This window comes from Semicossyphus pulcher, unplaced genomic scaffold (genome assembly GCF_022749685.1).
Source record: "Semicossyphus pulcher isolate SPU_LCO1_2020_fin unplaced genomic scaffold, fSemPul1.0.p SCAF_25, whole genome shotgun sequence".
NCBI lineage: Eukaryota > Metazoa > Chordata > Actinopteri > Labriformes > Labridae > Semicossyphus > Semicossyphus pulcher.
Genome location: NW_027211699.1, coordinates 3,104,253 through 3,129,297, shown reverse-complemented (window position 1 = coordinate 3,129,297; position 25,045 = coordinate 3,104,253). Strand labels below are relative to the sequence as shown.

At 41.4% G+C, this 25,045-nt stretch overlaps 1 protein-coding gene across 2 annotated transcripts in view; it reads left to right on the top strand.

Annotated features, from left to right (window-relative positions):
• The window catches only part of mybpc2a (myosin binding protein Ca), a 40,249-nt gene extending 16,315 nt beyond the window's left edge, over positions 1 to 23,934 (top strand). For both annotated transcript variants that reach the window (XM_069676370.1, XM_069676371.1), the window contains exons 9-27: positions 983 to 1,107; positions 5,578 to 5,683; positions 6,356 to 6,525; positions 8,074 to 8,239; positions 8,707 to 8,813; positions 8,915 to 8,944; positions 11,147 to 11,286; positions 11,534 to 11,693; positions 12,931 to 13,035; positions 13,191 to 13,379; positions 13,519 to 13,653; positions 14,979 to 15,146; positions 15,406 to 15,494; positions 17,355 to 17,550; positions 18,558 to 18,697; positions 20,411 to 20,570; positions 21,450 to 21,586; positions 23,001 to 23,187; positions 23,467 to 23,934. In XM_069676370.1, coding sequence (XP_069532471.1) covers positions 983 to 1,107; positions 5,578 to 5,683; positions 6,356 to 6,525; positions 8,074 to 8,239; positions 8,707 to 8,813; positions 8,915 to 8,944; positions 11,147 to 11,286; positions 11,534 to 11,693; positions 12,931 to 13,035; positions 13,191 to 13,379; positions 13,519 to 13,653; positions 14,979 to 15,146; positions 15,406 to 15,494; positions 17,355 to 17,550; positions 18,558 to 18,697; positions 20,411 to 20,570; positions 21,450 to 21,586; positions 23,001 to 23,187; positions 23,467 to 23,501 — 2,545 coding nt within the window. In that variant the 3' untranslated portion in view covers positions 23,502 to 23,934. The remainder of the gene's footprint in view (positions 1 to 982; positions 1,108 to 5,577; positions 5,684 to 6,355; positions 6,526 to 8,073; positions 8,240 to 8,706; positions 8,814 to 8,914; positions 8,945 to 11,146; positions 11,287 to 11,533; positions 11,694 to 12,930; positions 13,036 to 13,190; positions 13,380 to 13,518; positions 13,654 to 14,978; positions 15,147 to 15,405; positions 15,495 to 17,354; positions 17,551 to 18,557; positions 18,698 to 20,410; positions 20,571 to 21,449; positions 21,587 to 23,000; positions 23,188 to 23,466) is intronic.
• The last annotated feature ends 1,111 nt before the right edge of the window (positions 23,935 to 25,045 follow it).

The window sequence follows — 25,045 nt, the reverse complement described above, 5'->3', positions numbered from 1 at the left end:
GATAAAAATAGAAGACTGGGTTTTTCCACATACAAATAATTCAAGTCAGCCTACAAAGAAAGCCTGTGTGATGACCAAAAAAACCTTTTTGGAGGATATTGTTTAGGCAGGTAGCATTTCTTTTTTACTTTTATGTCCTACATAAAAACATTTCAGTTAAGTGTACGTCATATGAGGTGTGGTCCGGTGCACTATTGGCACATTGCGATCTTGAGTGGGCAGAAAGCAAATGCGCCATTGAGCAACAAAAACCTGGTATGAAGTCAACGGTGCAATTTTTTAAATCATATTCAATGGATGCATTATACAGGTAGAAAAATGCGCCAACATTAGCTGGTCATATCACGCTTACACTCTGCTTGTTACACACAGGACATTATTTTACAGCATTGTGCGATCGTTCTTGCGTAGATGGTGTGCTTTCCATTTTGCAGAGAAAATAGTCCCTTTTTCGACTTGCCAAATCCACCAATAAAATAGCACTGTGCCAGAGGCAGGTGTACGTAGCTTTCAGAGGGTATGGGAAAGGACATCCTGATGGGATTCATTCATTCTGCGCCTAAAACAAACCTTAGATCAATTAAGAGACTAAATATAACCCCGTTAGATTCAGATTACACGCCTTTTGAAGTAGCAAAAAGTGGGGTTGCACACAAGCTTAATGCTTTTACATCACTACACTCCACTCCATGTCATGAATCTGTGGCGTTACTGTAGCCCTTTGATTTTTGTCATTGTATTCGCACAGCTCAAATGTACCTATGTGGGAGACACAGGTCTGTAAGAGAATGACTGGATTCCTTCATCTCGGACTTCAACTCTGAGTCACTTGTTTTCAGGCCGTGCTGATCGTCGCTGCATTCGCTGAAAGCAGCTTTTCATTATTCTCTCTCTCTCTCCCTCTTTGTCTCTGTGTCTCTCTCCCCACGTTTGTCCTTTTATCCTCATATAATCTTCCCCCATCCTTCCCTGTGCATCCCAGGTATGTGTTTGAGAGCGTGGGCAACAAGCGGACACTCACTATCAACAAGTGCAACCTGTCTGATGACGCAGCATATGAGTGCGTGGTCGGGGAAGAGAAGTGCTTCACGGAGGTTTTTGTCAAAGGTAGATGAGTCACTGTCTTTGGAGGAATCCTGCTTTCGGGAGGGAGCGGCTTTTTTCTGCTCAGTTTAGCAGATTCTGTCATTTGAGCGCTGAGAGGCTTGACAGCTCTGTTACTGTCTTGTGTCTGTGTTTGTCATCTGCTTATTCCAATGCTGTTATGCCACACAGAAGCATGCTGCTCTCGGTTGTCAGCTCACTCATTTTTAATGGGTATGTGGCAAGTGAAATTTTCATGTTTTGTTTATTGTCGTGTATCATCGCTGTCGTGCTGTACGTATTAATTTGCTGTGACATTTATTAGAGTTTGACTGATATGTGTGTTCATGAGGCCACTTTCATCCCTGAAATATTATATTTTGCGACAATATTCAGTAAAATTACATTTCATATTATTCATCCGAAGAAGTACAAGTATTCAGTGTTTCTTGTGCTGTGTTTTATACCGTATTATAAAGGATTATGTTATTATTCAGTGTATGACGGTATCAGTCTAACTCTGGTGCTTATATCTCTATGGTCTCTTCTGTGCCCTCTTTTTGTGTGTGAGTATGAGAGGTTTTAATCAATGTAATTGCCTCTTCTGCTTCTGTATTAATCCCATGCTTTACTCTGTGTGCTCACCGTGCTGCCCAACGCCGCTTTTACAATATCAGAGGCCATACGAAAGGGTAAGCTCTTCACCACAGACACGGCTCCCATGCGGCTAACCTGTGTGTCTGTGCGTGCATAGTTGTGGCCATAAAAATATCATTCACTTCACTGTTTGTAAACATCTTCATCAGAACCCCCTTCCTTGATTCATCTCGACACCCGTGGGGGAGTTCAGCAGTAGAAACTAGCAGTCACAGTACTTTAAATAAGACATAAAGTACTTAGGCAAAAGCTTTGGCGTTTGTGAAGTGTTCACCCAGGGAATGTTGTGTTTCCACTAACATGGCGTCAAATTCAACACTCACGAAGCTCTGTGAAATGAGTGGCAAGAATATTAATCTCTGTGTAAAGATAATATTCTTATACAAACTAATTACTTGATTTTGTAGCATTAATGGACACTGACAAGTGTTTAGGTAGTTGTAGGGCTGTGTATTCAAGAATCATCCATGACGCTACAGCTGTGCGTCAATTCGGGGATTCGGCATCCTTCGAAGGACGCGGTCTACGGTGGATGAGTCATTCGTAGCCTGTGTAGATCGCTAAGGCCGAACTGAAATGAGACGGTCTGGTCTACGGAGGATTTCCTGTTTGCGTCACCAGCTGTTCCCCGCCCTTAACCTTGCGTCACTAAACGCCTAGCAACAGGTAGCTAGTGGGCCACGAAGGATGCACCCAATGGATCCTTTGTGGCCCGGGAAAAGAAGGACGCATTTGTCGGCTGCATCTGAAGGAGCCTACGAAATGGGACAGTCTTCGACGCTTCGCTGTGACGCAATCGGTCTTGAAAAAACGTCCTTCGGAAGATGAAGCCCCCGAATTGGGACAAAGCTTAAGTTTCAAGATACAGGGGTTATAATTCCATACATTGCAAAATAGTAAGCAAGTCAATATGTCACCATTTTAAAATACAAATTTGACTAAAAATTTCCCAGTATAAAGAACTGGACCATTTGAGCATTCGATGATAACTCACCTAAAACAGCCAACGGATCCCAAGCAGCAAAACACTTTCCTGATTAGAATCACTTTGCTCAGTTCAGTTCAAATATTTATAGTCACTGTTGTTCAGTTTTTTCCTGAAGTTGAGCAGTACTTTAAATTAGCTTCAGTACATACAACAGTAGGTGAAAACACAACTTGATTCACTGTGTACTGAACACATCTAAATTTAAGAGTACCTGTAGATGTTAGCTGTATACGCATCGTAAGCTAGCTAGCAACTGCGCACATGTGCGTTTGCTAGCTAGTTAAGCTTCTTACTTACCTTAAAAACTCAACAAAAACTAAAGCTTTTTCTGTTATTCTTCTTTGGTCTCACCCTCTTTTTCTCTTACTTGAACATTCACCAAGCAACAGAAAAATTAATGAAGCCATTTTCTGCCCAAAACAACATCCCCCCAAAGAGAATTAGCATCTAATTATTCCTAGCTAACGAAACGTAAAACCGATAACTCCCCCCAAAAATAGTTGATTACTGCGAACCAGATTATAATATGGGGTATACAATAATTGCTTAAAGGACCAAATTTGAAAATTAGTCATATAGCTCATAAGAGTTGAAGGTAAACATAGCCTCCATCCTTACGAACTGTGTTGATCACAAACTGAATCGCCGTTTTCCGAGTCAAACTGCTGCTTTGTGCTAGTTGTGTCTCGTCCTTGTATTCCTGAGGGGAATGTCATTCTGTCACTTTTTTTATGCAGAGAAACCACAAATTACACTGAAGACATCAAGCTTATTTCACCAAACTTTTGTAAGAGCCCGCAGTCATATTGTACATGTTTTTGTGGTGTTGTGACTGTGGCTCAGAGAGTTTCAGGGCTCTCCAGCTGAGGTTGAAGAGAATTGAGATGTCCGTGGGGGAACTGGATGCTGACGATGACAAATAGCTGAGGCTAGCAGAGCATCAAACATCACACCATGTGGTTACACAATGTGACTCCCACCACCTCAGGAGACGTGAAGTACCTTCCGCCTCTACATGACGGGTGTGTTTGGTGGCATTGATAAGGACGTCAGGATCATATTGTGCTGTTAATCCAAAAGCTAAAAAAGGGTTTTCTGTGTTAGTCTTTTATTTTTTTACTGAGAACACTTTAAAAAATGCCACCCACCACTTATCCACTGAGGAGGAGAGTACAAAAATACCAGTACAGCTATGTTTACCTGTAGTGTGTGGTCGGCAAAAATAATATCTAGTAAAATTAAAGCTGCAGCTACTAGGTCTGAGCAATATGACTGAAGTGAAAATCATAGAATTAAAACAAATATTTGTCAGGTAAAATTGTCAATCTCATGTCCGTTTGAATGGAGTTCTGACTCATGCTGAATTTTGCTTCACAAAATCAAATTTTGCCAGTTTAATTACAGATAATCAATTTTAAGGTAGAGTGTTCAATTCTGGAGGAAGATACTGTGTATATTTTTTAAAGACCAGCTCCAGCCAGGTTTTAAGACATAAAATGCTCTGCTTGAAATTATCAATTGTGTTTTTTTTGTTTTGTTCAAAATACGTTTTATAACCTTGTAAAAATCCTCCTGAGGCATCTCCTCCTTCTCCCTCATTAAAAAGTCCAGAATCTGCATAGGCCACGCCCCCATGCACGTTTCACAACCGCTCCCCTCCGTTGCAAAAGCAAAACACGTCTCTGCCATCGTTTAGTGGCAACTTGTTGAAACTTAGCTAGCTTGAAATTGAGTAATTTGTAGTAGTAACCTTAACGTTAGTCGTCAGTAGTGAGTATGCAAAAATTATGATGACGGTTAAAGCTGGCTCGCGCATCATCGAAGTGGTTGCCATAGGTTGCACATAATGATATGCATAGCATCACCCTGTCCATTAAATGGATTGGCTCCTTAGGTTTGTGACGTCTCAAACCTGCCAATCGGAAAACGTGTTGTTCGGCCTGTCCCTTGGTACACAGCAGTTTAAGAGCAGACAGGCCCAGCCATGGAGATGACCGCTTATGTTGTCCCTGATATGTCTTGCACATGAGAAACGCCACATGGAGATGTTTACAAGGTTAAACACTTGATGTTCACTGGAGGGAAGTTTGTGGCTATAAATCCCGAAAATATTGTTGGGCAAATACCACAATATAACGTAAGAGCAAACAACAATGTAGCAAGAAACTTGGTTCGCTAGCTTGTTGGTTAGCAGATGCTAAAATACAAAGACAGCTAAAGAAAACCATACTTACAACTCTCCTGCTACTATAGTGTACGTCACAACGACAGGATAACTTAGCTAACTACAGCCAGAGCAACATATAGGCGCTGTTGTTTTTTAGCACACACACAGAACATAGAGCTAGCAAAAAACAAATGGACAGCTGGATGATAGTTGCTGAATTTGACCAAAGTGTATGTATTAGAGTTGCACTACTCACATTATAGTCGTTATGCAATCTCCCAGTGTGACAATAAACCATCATGTTGAATTATATCCATCCCACTTAGCTGCTCATTTTAATAAAGAAGCTTAACACTTAGTTGTGCTTGATTTTGAATTTATAGGCAGACTATATTTCAGTGCAAATCAGGATTTTGCATGTGCAAGAATCTTCTTCAACAACGGCCATATTTGTACAAAATATGGTGATTGTACAAAAAGCCCTATTCACTCTACTCAAGTACTGATACCCTACAGCTGTTTGTTCACCATGCCTCTTTTATCCTCCACTCGTGTTCCTGGTCAGCATTACTCTAGTGATTTAAATACATGATTCATACAACACAACAGTCGTTGGTCAGTGACTCAGTAACCACTCTGCTGTTTTCAAAGTTTGACTCAAAGCGTTTGTACTTGTGTTTAGAGCCTCCAATCACCATCACCAAGCTGCTGGATGACGTTCACACGGTGGTGGGCGAGAAGGTGGAGTTTGAGGTGGAAGTGTCTGAGGAGGGAGCCAACGTCAAATGGTGAGCCGGACTACCCTCGGGTTAACTCTGATGTCAGATAACTACAATGAAAAGTGTGGACAAAAAACTGACCTAGTAGATCATTAGCAGAAGTAGTCTGTAAAATTCATACAGTAAAGGGCAAATATTAAACTGTATAAGCATAACATACATACAGTGATGTGCAGGTGTCTTCTTCAGAACGATGACGTAGAGCAATAGAGTGCAGCAGCGATGATGTATTCTTGGAGGCCAACGTCCTGGTTTCCATAAACAAAGAGCCAATTGGATTTGGATTAGGTGTTAGTGTTCAGTATAATGACGTTTCCCATTGACTCTGCAACCTCTGTAGTCGCACATAGCCACTGGTGTTCAACAAGCTTATATAAGAAGCTTCAAATTCATGAGTTATGACGTATTTGTTGTCGCAGAACAAAAAAGAAATCGCAGTGTCTTAACCACAGACCTTATTTTAAGCATCAAACCAAATCCCCATTAACAACAGCAAATAAAAAACCCAACATATACCTGAAGTAATGTTCACTTTCTGCACCATTTATAAAAGGTGCCAAAGCCGCGTGAACCCTGAAGGCTCTAGTCATATAGAACATTACAGACATGTCAATCAGCTCTTCCTCCTCTCTGTGTGTTGAAATGCCACTGAAGCATGTGTGTGTGTGTTTTTCTACACAGGATGAAAGATGGAGTTGAGTTGACCAGAGAAACGGCGGGATCAAAGTACAGGTTTAAAAAGGACGGGAAGAGGCACATTTTGATCATAAATGAAGCTACGTTGGAGGATATCGGAATGTATCACGCCCTCACCAACGGCGGAGAGTCGAAGGCAGAACTGGAGGTTGAAGGTACCGTCTTCTGTTAAAGTCATACCAGTAAAAACTACTACAAGTTGGAATTTTTTACAAAAAATTGCACCCACAATATGACTATATATTTCCCATTAACTGCAGAACAGAAAATATATTTTATTTATCTTAATACCAACACTTTTAAAAATCTACAGCAGCTATATAACAGCAGCAGAAGCAGTCATTAATGGGTTAACAGCCTCTGTGTAAAGTTTGCTAACAGGCATTTCAGACATGGCTGTTAAATTAGAAACTTCAAGAAAATTACACGTCAGCACATGTTGATGTTTTCCATTCTGACAAGCATGAAAAGCCATAAATTAGTAATTACTCTTGTCATAATTAATATTACTCCGCTTATCCCTTGTATCAGTCATTCATCTTACTGTTCGTCATGCTAATTTATTTTACACCTCCAAAAAAACCCTGAGGGTTGGGTCATCTTACCGTGCAAAAATCAAGACGCCTCGGTGCTGCATGCTTGGAAGCCAGACGGGTCTCCTAAATCAATTAGAGTGAGAAAATTTGAGTTGTTCCTCCAGTTTTAGTCAAAGTGCACCAGGGGATCAATATGAATGTGTTATATGAACAAGGCAACATAGATTAAGACTGGCTTGAGTAAGGTGCACCCCAAGATGCTACAGTGTGTGATGGTATAGACATCCACAGGTGTCACAAAACATTGCCTTGAGTGGCAAATTTCAAAGACAAAGACAAGTTTCTAGAATATATTATCAAGTGAGCTGCTTACCATCTGCTAGCTAGTTGGAAGGCTAGGCTTAGCCCTTTCATTTTGTGCTATACACATTTTAAAGGCTAATGCTAACTATTAAAGGAATAGTCAGATATTTAGGAATATACTGTAGGCTTTGCTAGTTTGTTTTCTGAGTAGATAGATATTACGGTTATGTCTCAACAGTTCATATGAAGCTACAGCCAGCTGCTAGTTAGGTTAGCACAAAGACTGGAAACAGAGAGCTAGCTAGCTAGACTTCAGGAAGTTACCGCTCCAGGCACATGACCACAGGTAAAACTGCAGTGTGTTGTTCTTATACGCCATTACTTGTTTAGATTAAACATGGTGCTACCTTTGGACAGAGCCAAGCTAGCTAAGCTTAGCTAAACATTTCTTATCTAAGCTAACTGTCTGCTGGCTCCAACGGAGATGCCAGCATGTCGATCATCTCATTTAAGTCTTGCTAATTTCGCTAATAAGTCAAGCTAATTTCCCAGAGCCAGGCTAGTATGAATCTTTGTATGAAGCTAAGCTAAGCCAAGCTAAGCTAACTGTCTGCTGGCTTGAGCTACATATTTAAATTCCACCAAACAAGCAGAAAATGGAAATGTAAAAAATGTAAAACACTTTGTAATAGTGATTGTGTCATTTTCAGACTATTTCCAGTGCAGTTCCTTTCGCTAACTGCAATGCATTACAAACCTACAGTTACACATTGCTACTTGACATTGACCTGAATAGGACAAACTGTCTGCGTAAACAATGTATGCTATAATATTTACTGATGTATGTTGGTGTCTTTGCTTCAGATAAGGAGCTGGAGGTCCTGCAGAGCATAGCCGACCTGACAGTGAAGGCTGCTGATCAGGCTGTCTTCAAGTGTGAAGTGTCTGATGAAAAAGTGACGGGAAAATGGTTCAAGGACGGCGTTGAAGTCCAGCCCAGTGATCGCATCAAAATGACGCACATCGGGAGGTATTATATCAGACTGCTGTGGGTCCACGTCTGAATCATGAGGAGTAACACACATTCAAACACACACATGAACACACACAAAAGCATATAGCTGTAACAATAAGCACTGTCTGCAACATGGCTTGGCAAACTATTACTAAAGGGATCTCTTAGTTGTGTGACCCATTTTTGGGATAGGCTGCAATCTGTAAAGCTCTAACCTCTAAACACACACAGACAAACACACTCGCACACATCTCACACACCCCCAGGGTCCGGGGTTTCTCTCAGTAATCCCTCCATCAGAGCCGCCCATGGCAGGAGATATGCCAAGGCAGCAGCGGTCACACAAGGTGAAAGCCATTTAGTATTTTTCTCACTCCGCCATATTGCCTCATGGAGCATGTTGCCAGGGAAACAGTCTTTTGCATAACTGTGGGTCACAAAGAGTGTTGTCTCCTTGGTAACATCTGGAAACATGTCCCCAGGACCCACAAGCTGACGATTGATGACGTGAAGCCTTCGGACGCTGGAGATTACACCTTTGTCCCTGATGGCTACGCACTTTCTCTCTCTGCAAAACTTAACTTCATCGGTGAGAGAGCAAAAATGTGAAGTAACGGATTTATTTTATGTTATTTTTTTTTATGTGCTGTGTTAAAATTTAAAGACTGATTCGTATGTTTTATCCCTCAGAAATCAAGATCGACTATGTCCCCAGACAAGGTAAGCATTACGCTTCTTTACCTAATCCATTACATTGCTCTCTTATAGATCTTTAGACTACAGTTAAAATGTGCTTTACAAAACATCAAAGCCCAACAATAAGTGACACAACAATGTAGGACGAAACAGGAAGAAATACAGAATAAAGGTCAGTGTCCACTGGCAGCGGCTATTTTCTGATCAAAACCAATGCAGTTCAGCTTTTTCAGCTGTTTTTTGTCGCTGCACTCACAGCGCTCTCAGTTGAAAGAAGTTCTTTTACTGCCATACCTGTCAATGTCACTTCTCCCTCACTGACCCATCAAGAAGGGGTGGGATTTCTGATATCAACTTTGTCAACAACAGAAGAAGCTAATCGTACAGTGTTTTCGAGGGTGCAATTTCCAGGTTAAGATTCCTTTCCGTCCTTTTGACGTTTTCTTTGTAAAATGTCCTTGATTAAAAGCAAATATTTAGCATACAGAGTTATTTAAAATACACGTAAATTGGTAATCTCGAAGATCTCGGTTTTGTTCTCACCTATGGCGATAAACGATTGTGGGAGTACAATTTGCAGATATCCAGACAGAGTTGCATGTGTCCATGGTTGGCTGCGGTTGTAACTCTTGATTTTCCTCGCTGACGGTCGCTTTCCTTTTTAGACTGTTTGCTTCATCTGAGCGTCGAATTTGTTTCCTTTTTTTTGAATTTTCACCTATTTTTGAAGTTGCGTCTGTAGTCATCGATCTTTTCTTTGTTTGTTCAGCCATAGGCGATTACTGTTTACTCGCAACACTTGCAGAGACCAGAGAAGCAGCCGCTTAGCTCCGCCTACCCTCTCTGGCAGACCAACCACTGCTGGCTGAAACGCGTCACTAACTGGGCGCCGCTTTTGATTTTTTCCGCGAAAGTCGCACCAGACACCCAGTCTGTAATACTGCAAAGGCTCAATCACCATTGTGTTATTCGGGAATAGATAGTGACTTAACAGACATTTATTTAAATGAACATTTTTGAGATTATCACTTCAAGGGTCACTACCAAGAGAAACGGAAGTGCCGCCAGACAACTTTCGTAACCTAGCAACCGTAAGCAGCGCTGAGAAGCGTTCTGAAATTGAGGTCGTAGACGCTGCCACTGCAAAAAACTACGTGAGTGGACACAGGCCCTAAAAGAATAGCCTATATAGATCCAGTATTGGTCTTAAGTTGGATAAAGGCAGAACACCTTTCGAAAAACTGCCTTACCTGCCTCCAGGAGAAGGGGAAGTTATGTCTTATCAATAATAATCTTGCGGTTTTCAAAGTAAAAGCATGCTTGCCCTAAGTATCTTTAACAGAGTAGAAAACATTGGAATAAAGCATCTATAAACAATTCCCACGTGCTCTCAGGCACTGGGTTATACACACAAGCAGTAGATATCAAGTTCACTTTTAAACTTGGTCATTTTACTGGCATTGCTTGTCCATGAGTTCTGGGGGCAGCATTTCTTAAAGTCGAGCTGAAACGGCATTTCGAGAGTATCTAGCTTCCGTATCGTGACGTATTTCCGTGTGAAACAGGACGTGCAGGCGGGACATATCATTAGAGGGATTTGATTTGATAGTTGAGAAGTGGGCGTAGACAGACGTTCTCCACAGCGCAGTAGCTAGCTAACTGACCGAGCGTTCTTGGTGCTCTGCGGCTAAATGTTGCAGATTGATTGGTTGACATTGTTTGGTGCTAACTTACGTAAGCACGCGTGAAATTTTGTTTTACCGGAAGAAAAAAAAGATCGGATTTTGATTTTGATTTCTGTATTTTTTTTGGCCTACATTGTCAAATAGATGCACAATATTACCAGGGATGTGATCTAAAAGGATTAAAATGACATTTTTCATATCACCTCGACTTTAACTACCTCTGAATGTTGGCGTGTAAAGAGAAACTTAACCCAAGATTTTTGTCAGCTTTAATTTGCTCTTAAAACATTTTCTCCTTAAATTTCAGTGGTCTGTTAATTAAATATAAATTATATCTTTAAAAAGCTTTAAAAAGAGCTGTTAAAAACAACATTTTTGTTTCCCACAAAGAAATAAGTCGGAGAGACAGAGTGTAAAAAAGATCAAATTAAACATGCTGACTAATATCTTCAAAGACAAAATAAACATATTGGTGTGTTGCTATGCTCCTAACCTGAATGACCTCTCTCTTCATCTTCTCCTCTAATGTTCTCCATAAAAGATCCTCCGAAAATACACCTGGACACCAGCGGCAGCGGCAACAAGAACACCATTATAGTGGTGGCCGGGAACAAACTTCGCCTTGACGTTGAGATCACAGGAGAGCCGGCCCCCACTGCGGTCTGGATGAGAGGAGACAATGTAAGGAGGAAAAGAGAGGATTCTCACCTCGTACACACTCAAACATAACGTCACTTACTTTCTTTCTACCTTTGTGCGTCAGTCAGAATATCCAGCCGTTAGTCACTCAGGCACAAAAGCAGAGTGAAACATGAACTCGAGTGGGAAGGTTGAATCACCTGTCATTGTGGCAGCTTTGCCGTCATCATGAGACACCTTTATCTCCAAACATCTCCTTTGTTCTGTCCCGCCCTGTGTGGTGCTGTAGGTGGTGGCCGAGGCCGAGGGAAGGGTCCGCGTGGAGACCAGGAAGACCCTGAGCAGCTTTGTAATCGAGGGGGCGGAGAAGGAGGACGAGGGCTTCTACTCCATCACTGTGACTAACCCTGCTGGAGAGGACAAGGCCGAGGTCTTTGTCAAGATCGTGGGTCAGTGCATTTTTCTAACTCTTTGCTCTCTTAATTTAATTTCTTTTGTGACTCCCACTCCATTCTTCCTGGCTGGCTGAAAGCTTTAGGGCCTTACTCTGGAACTGAGACTGGGTAATGGTAGGACTATAAAGGCAGATAATGGGTGAAAAAAGCCAAAATATTCACCATTGGTGCTACCTTTTTTAAAAATCATAACTTTCTCTTTCTTATTTTTTCCCCACTTTAAATGTGCATGCAGGGAAATCTTAAATCTCACAAGTCATCAAAATAGGGCTGCATGGAGGTGCCTCAGTGGTCACCACACAGGTGGAAGGTTTCTGGTTGGAACCGGGTCCAAAGACATGCTCATTAGGTTAATGAGTGACTCCAAAAGATGACTCCATAGGTGTGAACGGGAGCGTGAAAGGTTGTGTGTCTCTATGTGTCAGCCCTGTGATTGACTGGCGATCAGTCCAGGGTGTACCCCGCCTCTTGTCCAATGACAGCTGGGAATACTTGCTCCTATGGTCTTGGCACCTTCTCAAAATGCTAACCTTGTCATCCTTCAGAAATCAATTGGCCAGTCATCCTAAAACATAGTCAGGTTCATCTAAAAACTTAAATGATCTTAAGTTTTAAAATTACTGAAGGTTATTATTTACATCAACATTTTAAAGTCAGTTTTTTTTGGCATTTAAAGGTCAAATAACTTTCCATTTATTGAGTTTCTAGCCAAAAAAACTAATACAAAATATTGGACACATTTAAAAACATGTTTAACGCACTTAAACCCAAAATGCTATGAAAAACAGCAGAATGCCATCAGCAGTAGCATAAAGTTTTAGGAAACATTTTTTGTACGGTTAAAAATATAGTACCAAAGGAAATGGTTGTCTGACGTCAAGGTGAAGCAGGGAAAATATTCAAAAATATACACTTGAACTACTAAGTTTTTTGTATGTAGGACTTTTTAAAGAGGCGAGAGTCTGTGTTTCTAAAGACCCCGTGTACAGCGGTAGATAGCTTAGCTTCTGTATTGGTACCACAGCCAGCTTCTCCAAACAGGCCGTCCTTACCATCTACTGTACGTAAAGAAGAACTGAAAATCTAACTATTCTAATAATGGTCAAACTCACAAAATAAGGATTGAAGTCATTATTAAATTTACTGCCTATTCCTCATATTCTTGCCTTCTGTCATTCATCCCTGTTTAATCTTTCCTCTTTCCGTTTCCAACCATGACCTGCTTCTCCAGATGTGCCCAAGCCTCCTGAGAACATCAAATGCTCATCAGTTGGCGAGGACTCTGCCATAGTCACCTGGGACCCTCCCCCATATGACGGCGGAGTTCCTGTTAAAGGTACCCCTGAATCTAATGTTCACATCTGATGTCTCCGTCTCCAGAGAAAACAGCCGTTTAGAATCCACTCGGTTTGTTATATTGCAATGTTTTTTAACCTGTGTCTCAATAACATTTTTAATGACTTCACGGTGTGTTGATGTCGCTTCCTTCAGGGTACCTAATGGAGAGGAAGAAGGTTGGCTCGTCCAGATGGACCAAGCTCAACTTTGATGTTTACGAGTCCACCACGTATGAGGCTAAGAAGATGATTGAAGGTGTACTTTACGAGATGAGAGTGTTTGCAGTCAACGGCATTGGCATCTCTCAGCCCAGTGAAAACTCCAAGCCCTTCATGCCCATTGGTGCGTTGCCATTTATCATTAGCAGAATGGTTAATTAACAGAGGCTTTTCACACAATGCTCATTTTGAGGGAGCTTAACCTACCTCCCATCCCATTTACACTGGGTATTAACGTATTAATTAGCTGCTGTCTCTCTCAGCCCCCACCAGCGAGCCCTGTCGACTCACTGTGGAAGATGTGACAGACACTACCTGTGCACTCAAGTGGCGTCCTCCAGAGAAGATTGGAGCAGGAGGCATCGACGGTTACATCATTGAGTACTGCAAAGAAGGAAGTAAATATAAAATCATCATCCCATATTCACACAGTGGCCTTTTTTTTCACATCACTTTCAGCGTAAGAAGCTCAAATGCTATTGCTGTATCGCTGTGTTTTACGTTTGCAAAATGTAGAAATGAAGGCAGTCGGACAAATCTTTATCATTTCAACACTTCTTGATTCAACAGCAACTGAAAAATCAATGGATGGAGACGATTCAGAGAGACATTTGAACGATATATCAAGTAAAACATGATGACCTATCAGATACCAACAGCTAACCTTAGCATTCAACCATTCCTAGCTAGCATAACCGCTAGCTAGCTACCATTTACCGAATATTAAAAAGGAATTGAAGGTTTTCCGTAACACTTTCATGTAGCACTCTCAAACAGTAATGTCTGCTGGAAAGTGGTTGAAAGCTAACGTTAGCTGTTTTCTGACAAGAACTAATGGGTTATCAAATATGATGTTTTAGCATGTTTGTGAGCAAATATAGTAAATTTGAGAGTTTAAAAAGTTGTTAACAATGCAATTATAAACGGTTTAATAAATTCATGCTTTATATATTAGTAGTATAACTTGTGTTTCCAGTTTGTAAACAATTAATGTGGTTGATGCTTATCCTGTTTCAGCATTACTTTATTTGTCTCTTCAGCTGAAAGAACCCCTTTTAGCTAGCTCACAAGACAAAGCCAGTGATGCTAAAGGAGGATATATCAGCCAATTTTTTTTTTGTTTGTTTACAAACTTGGCAACCAAAAATTGATTCTTATAAACTTCGACTGTTGAACCCTTTCCCCAGACAGCAACATCCCACGCATAGTTTAGCAACATTAGCTTGGCAAGGGAGGTCTTCGTGTTGTACACGTGGGAAACAGTGTGCACTGACCTCTAGTAGAGCCAAGTTAGCAAGTCCAAAACCAATAACCTGTGAGCTACTTGTCTCATAAGAATTAAGGATTTAATGTAATTTTCTTTAACTTCTAAAAATGTATCAGCTGTAGACAGATACCTTTTTGGGCTAACATTAGCTTAAAAAGCTAGCCAGAAATAATCGGCATGTAACAGTTGTTATTCAAGCTCAAAAACTGATGGTAGTTGGTAAGAAGTCTACTGTTGCCTACTTCAATCTACAGGCAAGTATTCACTCTTTTAAAAGTTACATTTTGGATCATAATATATGTATCTGCTTTGACTATAAAAAGCTTAAAGCTAGATTTATTAGCTTGTCAGGCATCGCAATAGTACCTGAGCTGGGTTAAAGGACTTAATGAATGGTCACTTAGTGTTCTGTTCCTTAATCGCGCCTTCTCCTCTTCTGTTCCATTCATTCCTCAGGTGATGAGTGGGTGCAAGCTAACAAGGACCTGGTGGGAAATAACATTTACAGGGTGAAAGGTCTCCCAGTGGGCGAGAAGATGCTGTTCAGAGTGGTAGCTGTCAACATCGCTGGGCGCAGCCCCCCCGCCACCCTCTCCCAGGCCGTCACTATCAGAGAGATCATGGGTCAGGCTCATTTTAATCATGATAATACAACCTATTTTTCACCTTTATGTAGTTATCAAACTTACTATTGGGTCTGCGCTAAGCTAATTATTCCACTGTGTATCTGTGAGATCAAACATTCATATCTCTGGCACATTTACATTAACATACACATAACGTATAGGCTGTACATTTCCCATACAGCGCTACACTTCCCCAAACCTCCCACTCAGATCATACTTAATTAAACTTCTTTGTCTTTTGTGCATCCACCGCCCAGAGCAACCAAAGATCCGCCTGCCTCGTCACCTTCGAACCAAACTCATCTCACTTGTGGGCGATAAGGTGAACTTGGTCATCCCGTTCCAGGTTAGTCCAACTTGGCAAAGACTCTTGATGTTCTACTTGATAGTATTAACACTAGATTTGCATGTACTAGAAGGCTGCTTTGTATTTTCAAGTATCTCAAAAATATCTCTTAAATTCGTTCTTTTTGGGACAAGGGCAGTAGAGTAAGCAGTATAAAATGGGTCACTGCAGGGAGATGCAGTATAATGTATTCAAATGCATTTCACTTGTGTTCTTTGGTAAGATGAAGTAACCAGATAAATACCATAGATACAACTTCAGCTGCAATCATCAGATCTGTAAGCCTTGCCGGTAACACAGGGCAGGAGCTGAAAGGGCACAGGGAGCATTACAGCATTTGACAGCGACTTTCAAAATATGGCAAAAGTAAAAAGAAGCTAACCATAAGTAGCAAAGGGGAAGCCACTGTTCTAAATAAAAACAGACAAGAAAAAGTGAGCTGTGGCTCTGCCGGCGTTTGAAGAAGCAGATGAAAAGCCTGTTCAGAGACAGAGGACGCGGCTACATGATGTTCCCCTGCGAGAAAAAGAGAACCCACATCTCTGTCATCTTATCCAAGTGCTGGACGGAGTCTGCTCTAACGGCGGTTTTCAATCTGATGAAATTTGCGGTGTCACTAGGAACGACACCCCAAATAAATTAGCTCAGTTTTTAGGCGAGGATACTTTCAGTGTCCATCATTCATTAGGTGTTAAACCGGAGTTAAACAGGGTTGTTCTTCAAAACAAATAAACTGGTAAAAACAGACTGACCAAAGCAGATTGTTTCTGAGGCTCTTCTGCAGACAAAGCATGTCTGACCTGCAGAGCTGGTCCTAACATTAGCTTAGCTTTTTTTTTGGAACTTATTTTCTGTTGGGATTCCTTCAAGGATCATTGCTGGCGAGTTATTAATGGGAGTCAAATTATCTGCAGAGGTCTTCTACCCTTCAAAACAGACAGAGCCAGTTAATAAATCCAGAAACAAACACTATAAAAAGCTAATTGAGGCTAAAAATCAATGCTCTTCAACAGAACCAGGATGTGCAATCATTGGTCTTTTAGCCCAGCTGCCAATAAAGTCCATGTAGTGTTACTGTTTTTTATTTTTACCTCATCTTTGGAGGATAACGGGAGTTCACTTTCACTGTAGCTTGAAAGTCGTTCTCTTTTACAGCAGATTTCCACTCCCTTCATCTGCAGCTCAGACAATGCTTTGCTGTGGGAAGTGGGTGTACTTTCTGTGCAAGCAAAAAATTGCAGGCTTTCTGGCTGTGGTCGCTAATGCTGCTGAGTAATAGGCGGTTTGTTTAACCCATATTGGGTGGGCAAAAAACTCACAAAGTGTAATCTATGGACCTAAATTCTAGAGTTGTTCCAATACCGATATCGATATCCGAACCAATATCGATACCAGCATTGTTATTGGCCTCTAATACTGCCTAAAATGTTGTATGCTAGTCAATGCACCAATCCGATACTATAGGCAATTAGCAGGAGCGTAATGCTGGTCAAAGCTGGTCAACAATCAGTGGTTTCCACCGGTATTATGTATATTTTTGCACTTGTATTGGAGGGTTACTTGGTACTGGCCAATACTCAAGTCTTGTTATCAGAATTGGTATCGGGAAGAAAAAAAAAATGTATTGGAACATCGCTACAACATTTTATCGCAATTCCCGATTTCACCAGTAAAATAATGAAAAAGATTGTTCACAAATGGCTAAAAAAGGCACAAAAGATCTTAAAAGTTTTTGCATCTTGATGAGAACAGTAAACCAATGAAAAACATACTTGACGTTTAAATCGTGCACCTTATTTCTCATCATTCTATTGATGTTTTTCCCCCTTTAATGTTTCTCTTTCATTACTCAAACCGCAGGGTAAACCCCGCCCTGTCGTGACCTGGTTTAAAGACGGCGTTCTCCTGGAGGACAAAACGGTGGGAACTCGAACCAGTGAGTTCGACACCATCCTCTTCATCCGCTCTGCAGAGAGAGACCACTCTGGGAAGTACACGATCTCCGTTCAGGTTGAAAACGTGTCCGACAGCGCTGACATCGACATCCAGGTTGTAGGTCAGTCCTGTCATGGCGCACACCTCTTTGCTCATGTTCTCTCATTTGGATTAGAACACCGGTCGAGCTTGGTTAATAACCTGAGCCCAAATTGGTGACATGTCAAGAGTTTTTCAAATGTGATGATAATCCTAATTTCATACTCCTCGGGATCTGTGACTCAACGCAGCAAATCATCAAAGCGCTGATTCCTCTCTCTCTCTCTGGCAATAATCCTTTGCTCCCGCTCTGTCACTGTGGCCGCCAGCTCATTCCTCCTCTTACAGCTCCTCTCCCGGGGTCAGGGTGCTCTGTGGATTATTTAGTGGGGCTCCGCTGGGATTATTTGCGTGTAGCCCGGGATTAGGCTTGGATTTTTAGGGCTACTCTGTCACTTTCCTCCGCTGAGAAGGTTGAGCTAATGAGAGGCGGATGTGTCACCCCAGCGTTTCAGCAGGAGACAGTACAGGAAGGATTAACGGGGCGACAACAACGCTGTTTATACTGTACTCCACAGAGGAGAGTGCGAAGAGCAAGATTTATGACAAATACATTACTATCTTGTACTGTATTTCTCTACTGTGCTTTGTGCAGTGCAGGCCACACAGAAAGATGGATGATAAACACACTGCATTCTTCTGCTGGCTAATCCCAGCACACAAAGGATACTATTTCTCAGAATGTCAGTTCTTTGCCAACACAGTTTTTCTAGAAATGTACTCAGCCATCAACGCCTTCCCTTGAACCTTTGTCTTTTACTCGGCTAATCCGTCAATCTTTGCCAAATCTCTACCGCTGTGAGCGCTGACTTCTTTCTCTTGGTTTGACTTTCCTGCTCCAGATCTTTTTATCAGTCTACCTCTCTCTCTATCTCCCTCTTTTAACAATAAAAGCTTGCTTAAATGTCTATTCAAGCAGAGAAGAAAGTCAGTTACTTCCTCTAGCTATGCATATGTCCTTAGACGCCGCTCTTGTTCAGAGTTTCACATTAAATCCCCCGTCTCCGTCTCCTCTCACAAACCCGGCAGACAAGCCTGGTCCTCCCATCTCCGTGCAGGTCACAGACATCTGGGGTTTCAACGCTGCGCTGGAGTGGAAGCCGCCCAAAGACGATGGCAACTGTGAGATTATCGGCTACAGCATTCAGAAGGCTGACATGAAGACTAAGGTAGGCACGGTGGGAGCAACAGTTGCATTGAAAAGTGTAAATCAATCTATTGTAACACTGGGTATAAGTTCCTGTTTGTGTTTGTTGTTGTTTTGCTGTTGTTTACTTGTCTGAGAAATAATTCCAGGAGGGTGAAGAGGGAGTTATTGTTAAAAAGCTACTTTTAAGCCGAAGTTCGGCGTTCTGCTAAAGAGAAGATGCATGTTGAGCGAGCGAGAGCTAAGTGAGAAAAGCAGTTAGCCAACCTGTTTTTCCGAGGACACCTGTTGCTGCGACAAGGAAATAAATCTGGGCTCTGGGTTGAGCTAGCAACGAGCATCGCCACTTACTCATTCTTCCTCCATCCGTCTAGCTACCCCGCAATGCTGCACTTTCTTGGGTCCAGTTAAGTGTATAAAATACTCTTGTAATATTGTGTAAACTGTCACAACTGTCTGGAGTTTAATATATCCAGTAGAGGTTAACATTAGCCATGTAGCTTAATTCTTAACTCTCTGTAGAAATAACATGGTTAGCGACAAGCTAACATTAGGAAAAGATAGATTCATTTTACATCAAATTCTTGACTAGGAAATTTATATTAGAAGAATTTGTTTGTATAACTGTTGAATATTGTTGAGCATTGTTGAGCAATCAATAAATCAAATGCTCTGACAAAAAAACTAAAATAATGCTAGCAAACTACTAGCATAACAATGGCCGTGTGTGGTCTTATGTTTTGGAAGTGTGCTATGGAGGAAGGGCTGGGATTTTTTCTGTTTTAAATTTTCAAAATGTAGCTTACTCTTGTGTTTTCTAAGTTGCCTATCCAGGCTTTAAGTCAGCAGATAGCCCGACTTGTCTCTGCTAGGTTAGCATAGCCTAGCAAGGTTGTTGCTAGGAAGAGGGCAGGAACGTTTCTATATTCCAAAGGTTATCCTGCTTAAAATCCTGAATATGATGCATTTCGGAGACCTTTAAAAGAGTTGTATGATCTCAGCAACATTTTTTGCGTAGGTCAAATGTTCAGTTTATGCTAGCCTGTGTCAATATGTTTGTATGAGCCACATATAACTCATAGTCTAGTGATGTTATACTCGAAGAAAACCGCTCAAATTCGCAGGCTAGGTTTTTGACTTATTACCATCGTGGCTGACCATTTTCTATACCATCACAACTGCCTTTTTAACATCCATCTCCCCTCCCTTGTAATTCTACAAACAAAGCCCTTATCAATCAAAAACAAGGGACCTCAGGAAAACAGAGATTATTATTGATGAACCCTTGTATCTAGCTTCATGTCAAACACAGTTCTATTTAAATTAACTTTACACATTCATCGCAGAAGATGCTTCTTAGTAAGTGTTTCTAATTGTACCTGATTATTCACAGAATGCAGTGAAGACGGTTGGCAGTCTGACCCATGTTTGGACCATGTTTTTGTGTTTTACAGCACACCGTAGAAAGCCACAGCCGCTTAGATCATTGCTATTTTCCATCCATAAGTGTGGATGGTTCTAAGCAAAGGCTGCTGGGAGATTTGTCACAGGACTGCAAAGCCTCACTATACCGTCACGGTTATTATGTTGTATGAATCGACTGAAAGGTGGACCAGAAGAACATGGATGCTGTGGATAGAAGATTCTTCAGCTTATATAGATCTCAACTATAAGCCTCTTAGAACCTCCCTCTCTCTCCCTCTCTCTCTCTGCCTATCTGTCGCTCTCACATCAGGAGTGGTTCACGGTCTATGAGCACAATCGCAGGCCCAGCTGCACTGTGTCTGACCTGGTCATGGGGAACGAGTATTCCTTTCGAGTGTACAGCGAAAACATCTGCGGCCTCAGCGATGAGCCCGGCGTCAGCAAGAACACCGCCATCATTTCCAAAACAGGTAATGAAATCCCCGCAGAGCAAAAGACCGAAGAGCATCGAAGACCATTCAGTTAAAACATAAAGAGATCATTATGGTATGCAATTCGACAACACAGAAAAGAGGAAGGTATTAGGAACTGTGATTAGGATTATGCATAGAAATATGACCAAAAATATAAACTGTAATACATTAATAACATCAGAGCTACATGGTATTAATTAGTCAAAGATAATTTAAGGATAAATTAATTTAGACTGACAGAAATAATCTTCTACAGAGTGTTAAATAACATTTAATACTGGCCACGGATTATGAAAACAACCAGGCTGGGAAATTAACACCTGCCACCAGCCAAATGCTGCTACTGTTCTTGTTGTGTTGTTGTATTTGCTTACTCTACCAGAGGATTTGGCTGCCAACCAGCCAATCTCTCAGGCAGCAGTCTGGCCCGTAAATTGTGGGGATTGTTGTCAGTAGCACAACGTGGTGAAAAAAAAGTCTTCAAATGGTTTTCTGCGACTTGAAACAGTTTGCTGGTTAACAGGAAGTGGTTTGGATATTAAAGGAAAAGCAGTTGGACTTCAGTACTGTGGCATAATCTGGCCAAATTGTTTGGTTTGGGTTGAATGGAAAACTCTCTTCTATAGTACACCATTTTTTATTGAAGAAAACTTTTTTAGCCATTTGGGGTTTCTTCACATTCATGTTTTGAGAATATTCACAACCAATACAATCTTTTGTCTTGACCCGTAAATGGGTGAAGGTTGAATTTAATAAAGGCCTCAGCTGCCAGCAGGATGAAAGTGTTTGGTGAATAAACCGTGTTGTACTGGAGTTGTACACTTTTTATGGACTGTTCTGCAAATTGAGATCTGTGACACTTCTCCACCTGTCCAGGTTCGTCCCTCAAAGCTCCAGCCTTCAAGGAGAAGGACAATAAAAGTTCCCCTAAGTTCACAGCGCCCCTGGTGGACAGGAGTGTGGTTGCAGGTTACGCAGCAGCCATCAGCTGTGCTGTCCGTGGCTTCCCCAAGGTATTTGATCTTTAAGTCAACAAATGTGTGTCAGTGTAACTCTTTGTTTATTAGATTGGAGATAATTTTATCAGGACCACGCCTCCAACACTCTATAGCCCCTTTCCCACTGGTCAAAAAACCCGCGAACACCTGCTAACACTCAGCGTTTTTGCTTAGTGGGAAAGGTTACAATCGGCATTCAGACCCGGGTAATTATCGCCTCGGCTCCGATCGGCATCGATGGCAACACAAAACCCTTGTCGACACGTTAATCTCCGCTCCCTTTCCTGCGTGATGCTGCTGCCCATCTTCACCGTTTACCTTGTTTCTGGCGTGTTTGTGACGTCAGAAGTTGACGCAACAGAAATCAGACTCTACTCCACTGGCAATGGAAAAAGAGACAATTGGCATCTATTAAGGGGTCTTCCTGGGTCTGAAAAACCTGCATCAATGTGCTAATTTTGGTGGCAAAGGGGTATATGAATTCCTTCCTGCCCTGCACGCCTGTTTGTTATTGTTTCCTGTGCAGGCATCATGAGAACATCCCCCTCGCAAGGCATGCAAGTTCACATGTGCCAAAAAGATTGGTTATTAGAGCCGTCAACACTACTTCTAAACAAGTAACCAAATTATATTTTCCCATCAAAATCTCTAAATAAATGCTGGTCAGCCTCCAGAGAGCTTTGAACTTCACTAACTTCCTACCAATGCAAGTTGAAAGTCACTCACTTCTCTACATCTGCTGTACATCTGCTCAAGAAGCAATTAATCTTTCCCTTCTCTACAGCCACCATCCTCCTCTAACAGTCCCATCAACCATCCACTACTATAAGGTTTCATATTAAATAAACAATCCATGTATTTAATGGTGTTGTAAGAGTTAAATAAGAATAAACTTAGAGTGTATTCCTGTTTAAATATTGTGAATGGTTAGGCTATAGCAAACTGCACATTTCTGATATTTCCACCTTGGGAAAACATGCAGTGTCCCTACTGTATCTTGCAAAGAGCAAACTATACAATACAACACTGTAGCAGCACGCATCCAGCATCCACGCTACCTGCATTGGCCCCTGTTAGCTTTGCTGCGTGCGTATGCTGCACAGATTTCACGCTTTGTGTTTTCAGAGCAAGCGGACAAGTTTTGGAGAGTCAAACAGCGAGTGCAGAACAGTCAGACAGGATTTTGATGCCTTTGCAGCAGGAGGGTATTTTTATGTCTGAAGCTAGAACAAGAGGTGGAGCTGAAACATCTTTGAACACACACACATTTTTTTTTTATCCCTCCGAATCGGCAAAGATTTGTCAAGCCCAAATGTTGACCTAATTTCACCTCACCCTCTTCCCTCTTCTCCTTACATCCCCTGCTGTTTATACACTCCCCTCCTCCTCCTCTTTCTCTCCTCTCCTCCACATTTCTCCTCCAACACAGCCAAAGATCATTTGGATGAAGAACAGCATGATCATCGGTGAAGACCCTAAGTACTTAATGCAGAACAAACAGGGTGTTTTGACTCTGAATATCCGCAAGCCGAGCCTGTTTGACGGAGGCAGATACTCCTGCAGGGCCATCAACGATCTCGGCCAAGCCGAGGTGGAGTGCAAGCTGGAAGTTCGAGGTATGCTGGCTGAGTTTCTCCTCCATTTATACCATAGTTATAGAGTAGGGAGTGAAAACTTGGCCTCTGACAGTCTTCAATAAAGCTCAGCATGACAAATCTCCCATCCTCATCCTCAACCCTTTGACTGATCTCCTGAAATTCAAGTCAGCTTGCTTGCGCTAAAAATAAATCACCTTATTGTTTGTCGGTTAAAGATGACTGAGTGCTGCAGTTTCTTTAAAACACTGAGGTTTGCTGGCCTCGCATGCTGATTTACATTTCTCTTTCTCTCCCCAGTTGTTCAAGAGAAAGGAGAGGAGGCGAAGAAATGAGCGACAGCACGAAACAGCCGAGGATACAGTCGAACAGGAATAGTAATGGATTATGTATAACGGGATAGTCATGAATAAATATGATTAGAATAGATCACTGGTGAAGCTCTAAAGCCAATCCCCCCTGCTCTACCCCTTTTCCCTTCTACACGCTTTGCCTTTCAACGCTGCTATGACAAATGCCACATCGGTAATATGCCGTAAATTCTTCCAGCAAGCTGCCACCTTGTCACATCCTGAGTGAGAGAAGCCGCAGAGAAGTGTAGTAGCGCTGCCCCGCTGTGACCACACACAGATGGATCCCTCTTATCTGTGAAGTGGACCTGTCACTGAACACACTTATAAAACAGCCTTTCATCCATTACGGCTCCCTGTGTTGTCTGTTTTGTGTCCGGGACGTTTTTATAGGTTGGGATGAATTTATGATTGTAATGCAGCTGGAGGCAGTGAAACCTCCGCAGTGTGACCGAGTGGCTGCACACCTCTGCTTCCTGTGATGTTTGAGCGGGGGGGGCCCCCGTCAGCCCTGTGATGGTTGGATGGAGGGATCACTATCCAGCCAGGCGTGGCTGACATCACGGAGCCACCAGGATTAAAGGGGTTCTTATACACAGATATAGACCTGCTGCATGCTTCCAAGCACACACAGGGCACACATGTTGACTCACAGAAACACTCTGCCTCAAGGTGGGAATCGCCAGAGGCTGAAGGACAGTATTATTGCGATACCTTTGTCACAATACGATATAGTCACAATATATTTGTCTCAGTACGATATCATCACGATACGTATATCACAATACGATATTATCGCGATATCTTTGTGTCAATACAATATTATAATGAAACCTATGTCACAATACCAATATCTTTGTTGCAATAAAATAACGATTCTTTTGTCTCAATATGATATAACGATACCTTTCTCAGTTTGGTGTCTCAATACAATATTATAACAATATCTTTGTCACAATACGATATTATAACGAACCCTAGGCTCAATATATTAGAATTATACTTTTGTCTCAATACGATATAAAAATATCTTTGTCACAATACGATATTATCACGATACCTTTGTCACAGTACGATATTATCATGAACCCTTGGCTCAATACAATATATGATATATTTTTCACAATGCAATATTATCACGATACCTTTGTCTCAATACGATATTATCACGATATATTTGTCACAATACAATATGATAGCTGTTTTAAACATTTTACCATGTGATGAGTGTTGCAATAAAACATATTGATATTTTTGTACCATATTAAACTGCAAATCATCTATTTTATCTAGATGTTTAACGCACTAGAATAATGTTGCATTAGTACTTTTTTGATCCCACAGGGAAATCAGTGTTACGGTTGCTCACTGTAAGAGAGAGAGAATAGTACTAAGTATACAATAAATAAAGTTCTAACTATGCAAAAGTCCAAATAAAAAAGAAATAAATTAAATAAAATATGTGCTATGTTAAGGTATTTGCAATTGTAAAAGATGTGTAATAAGTTGTAGCACATTGCACCCATATA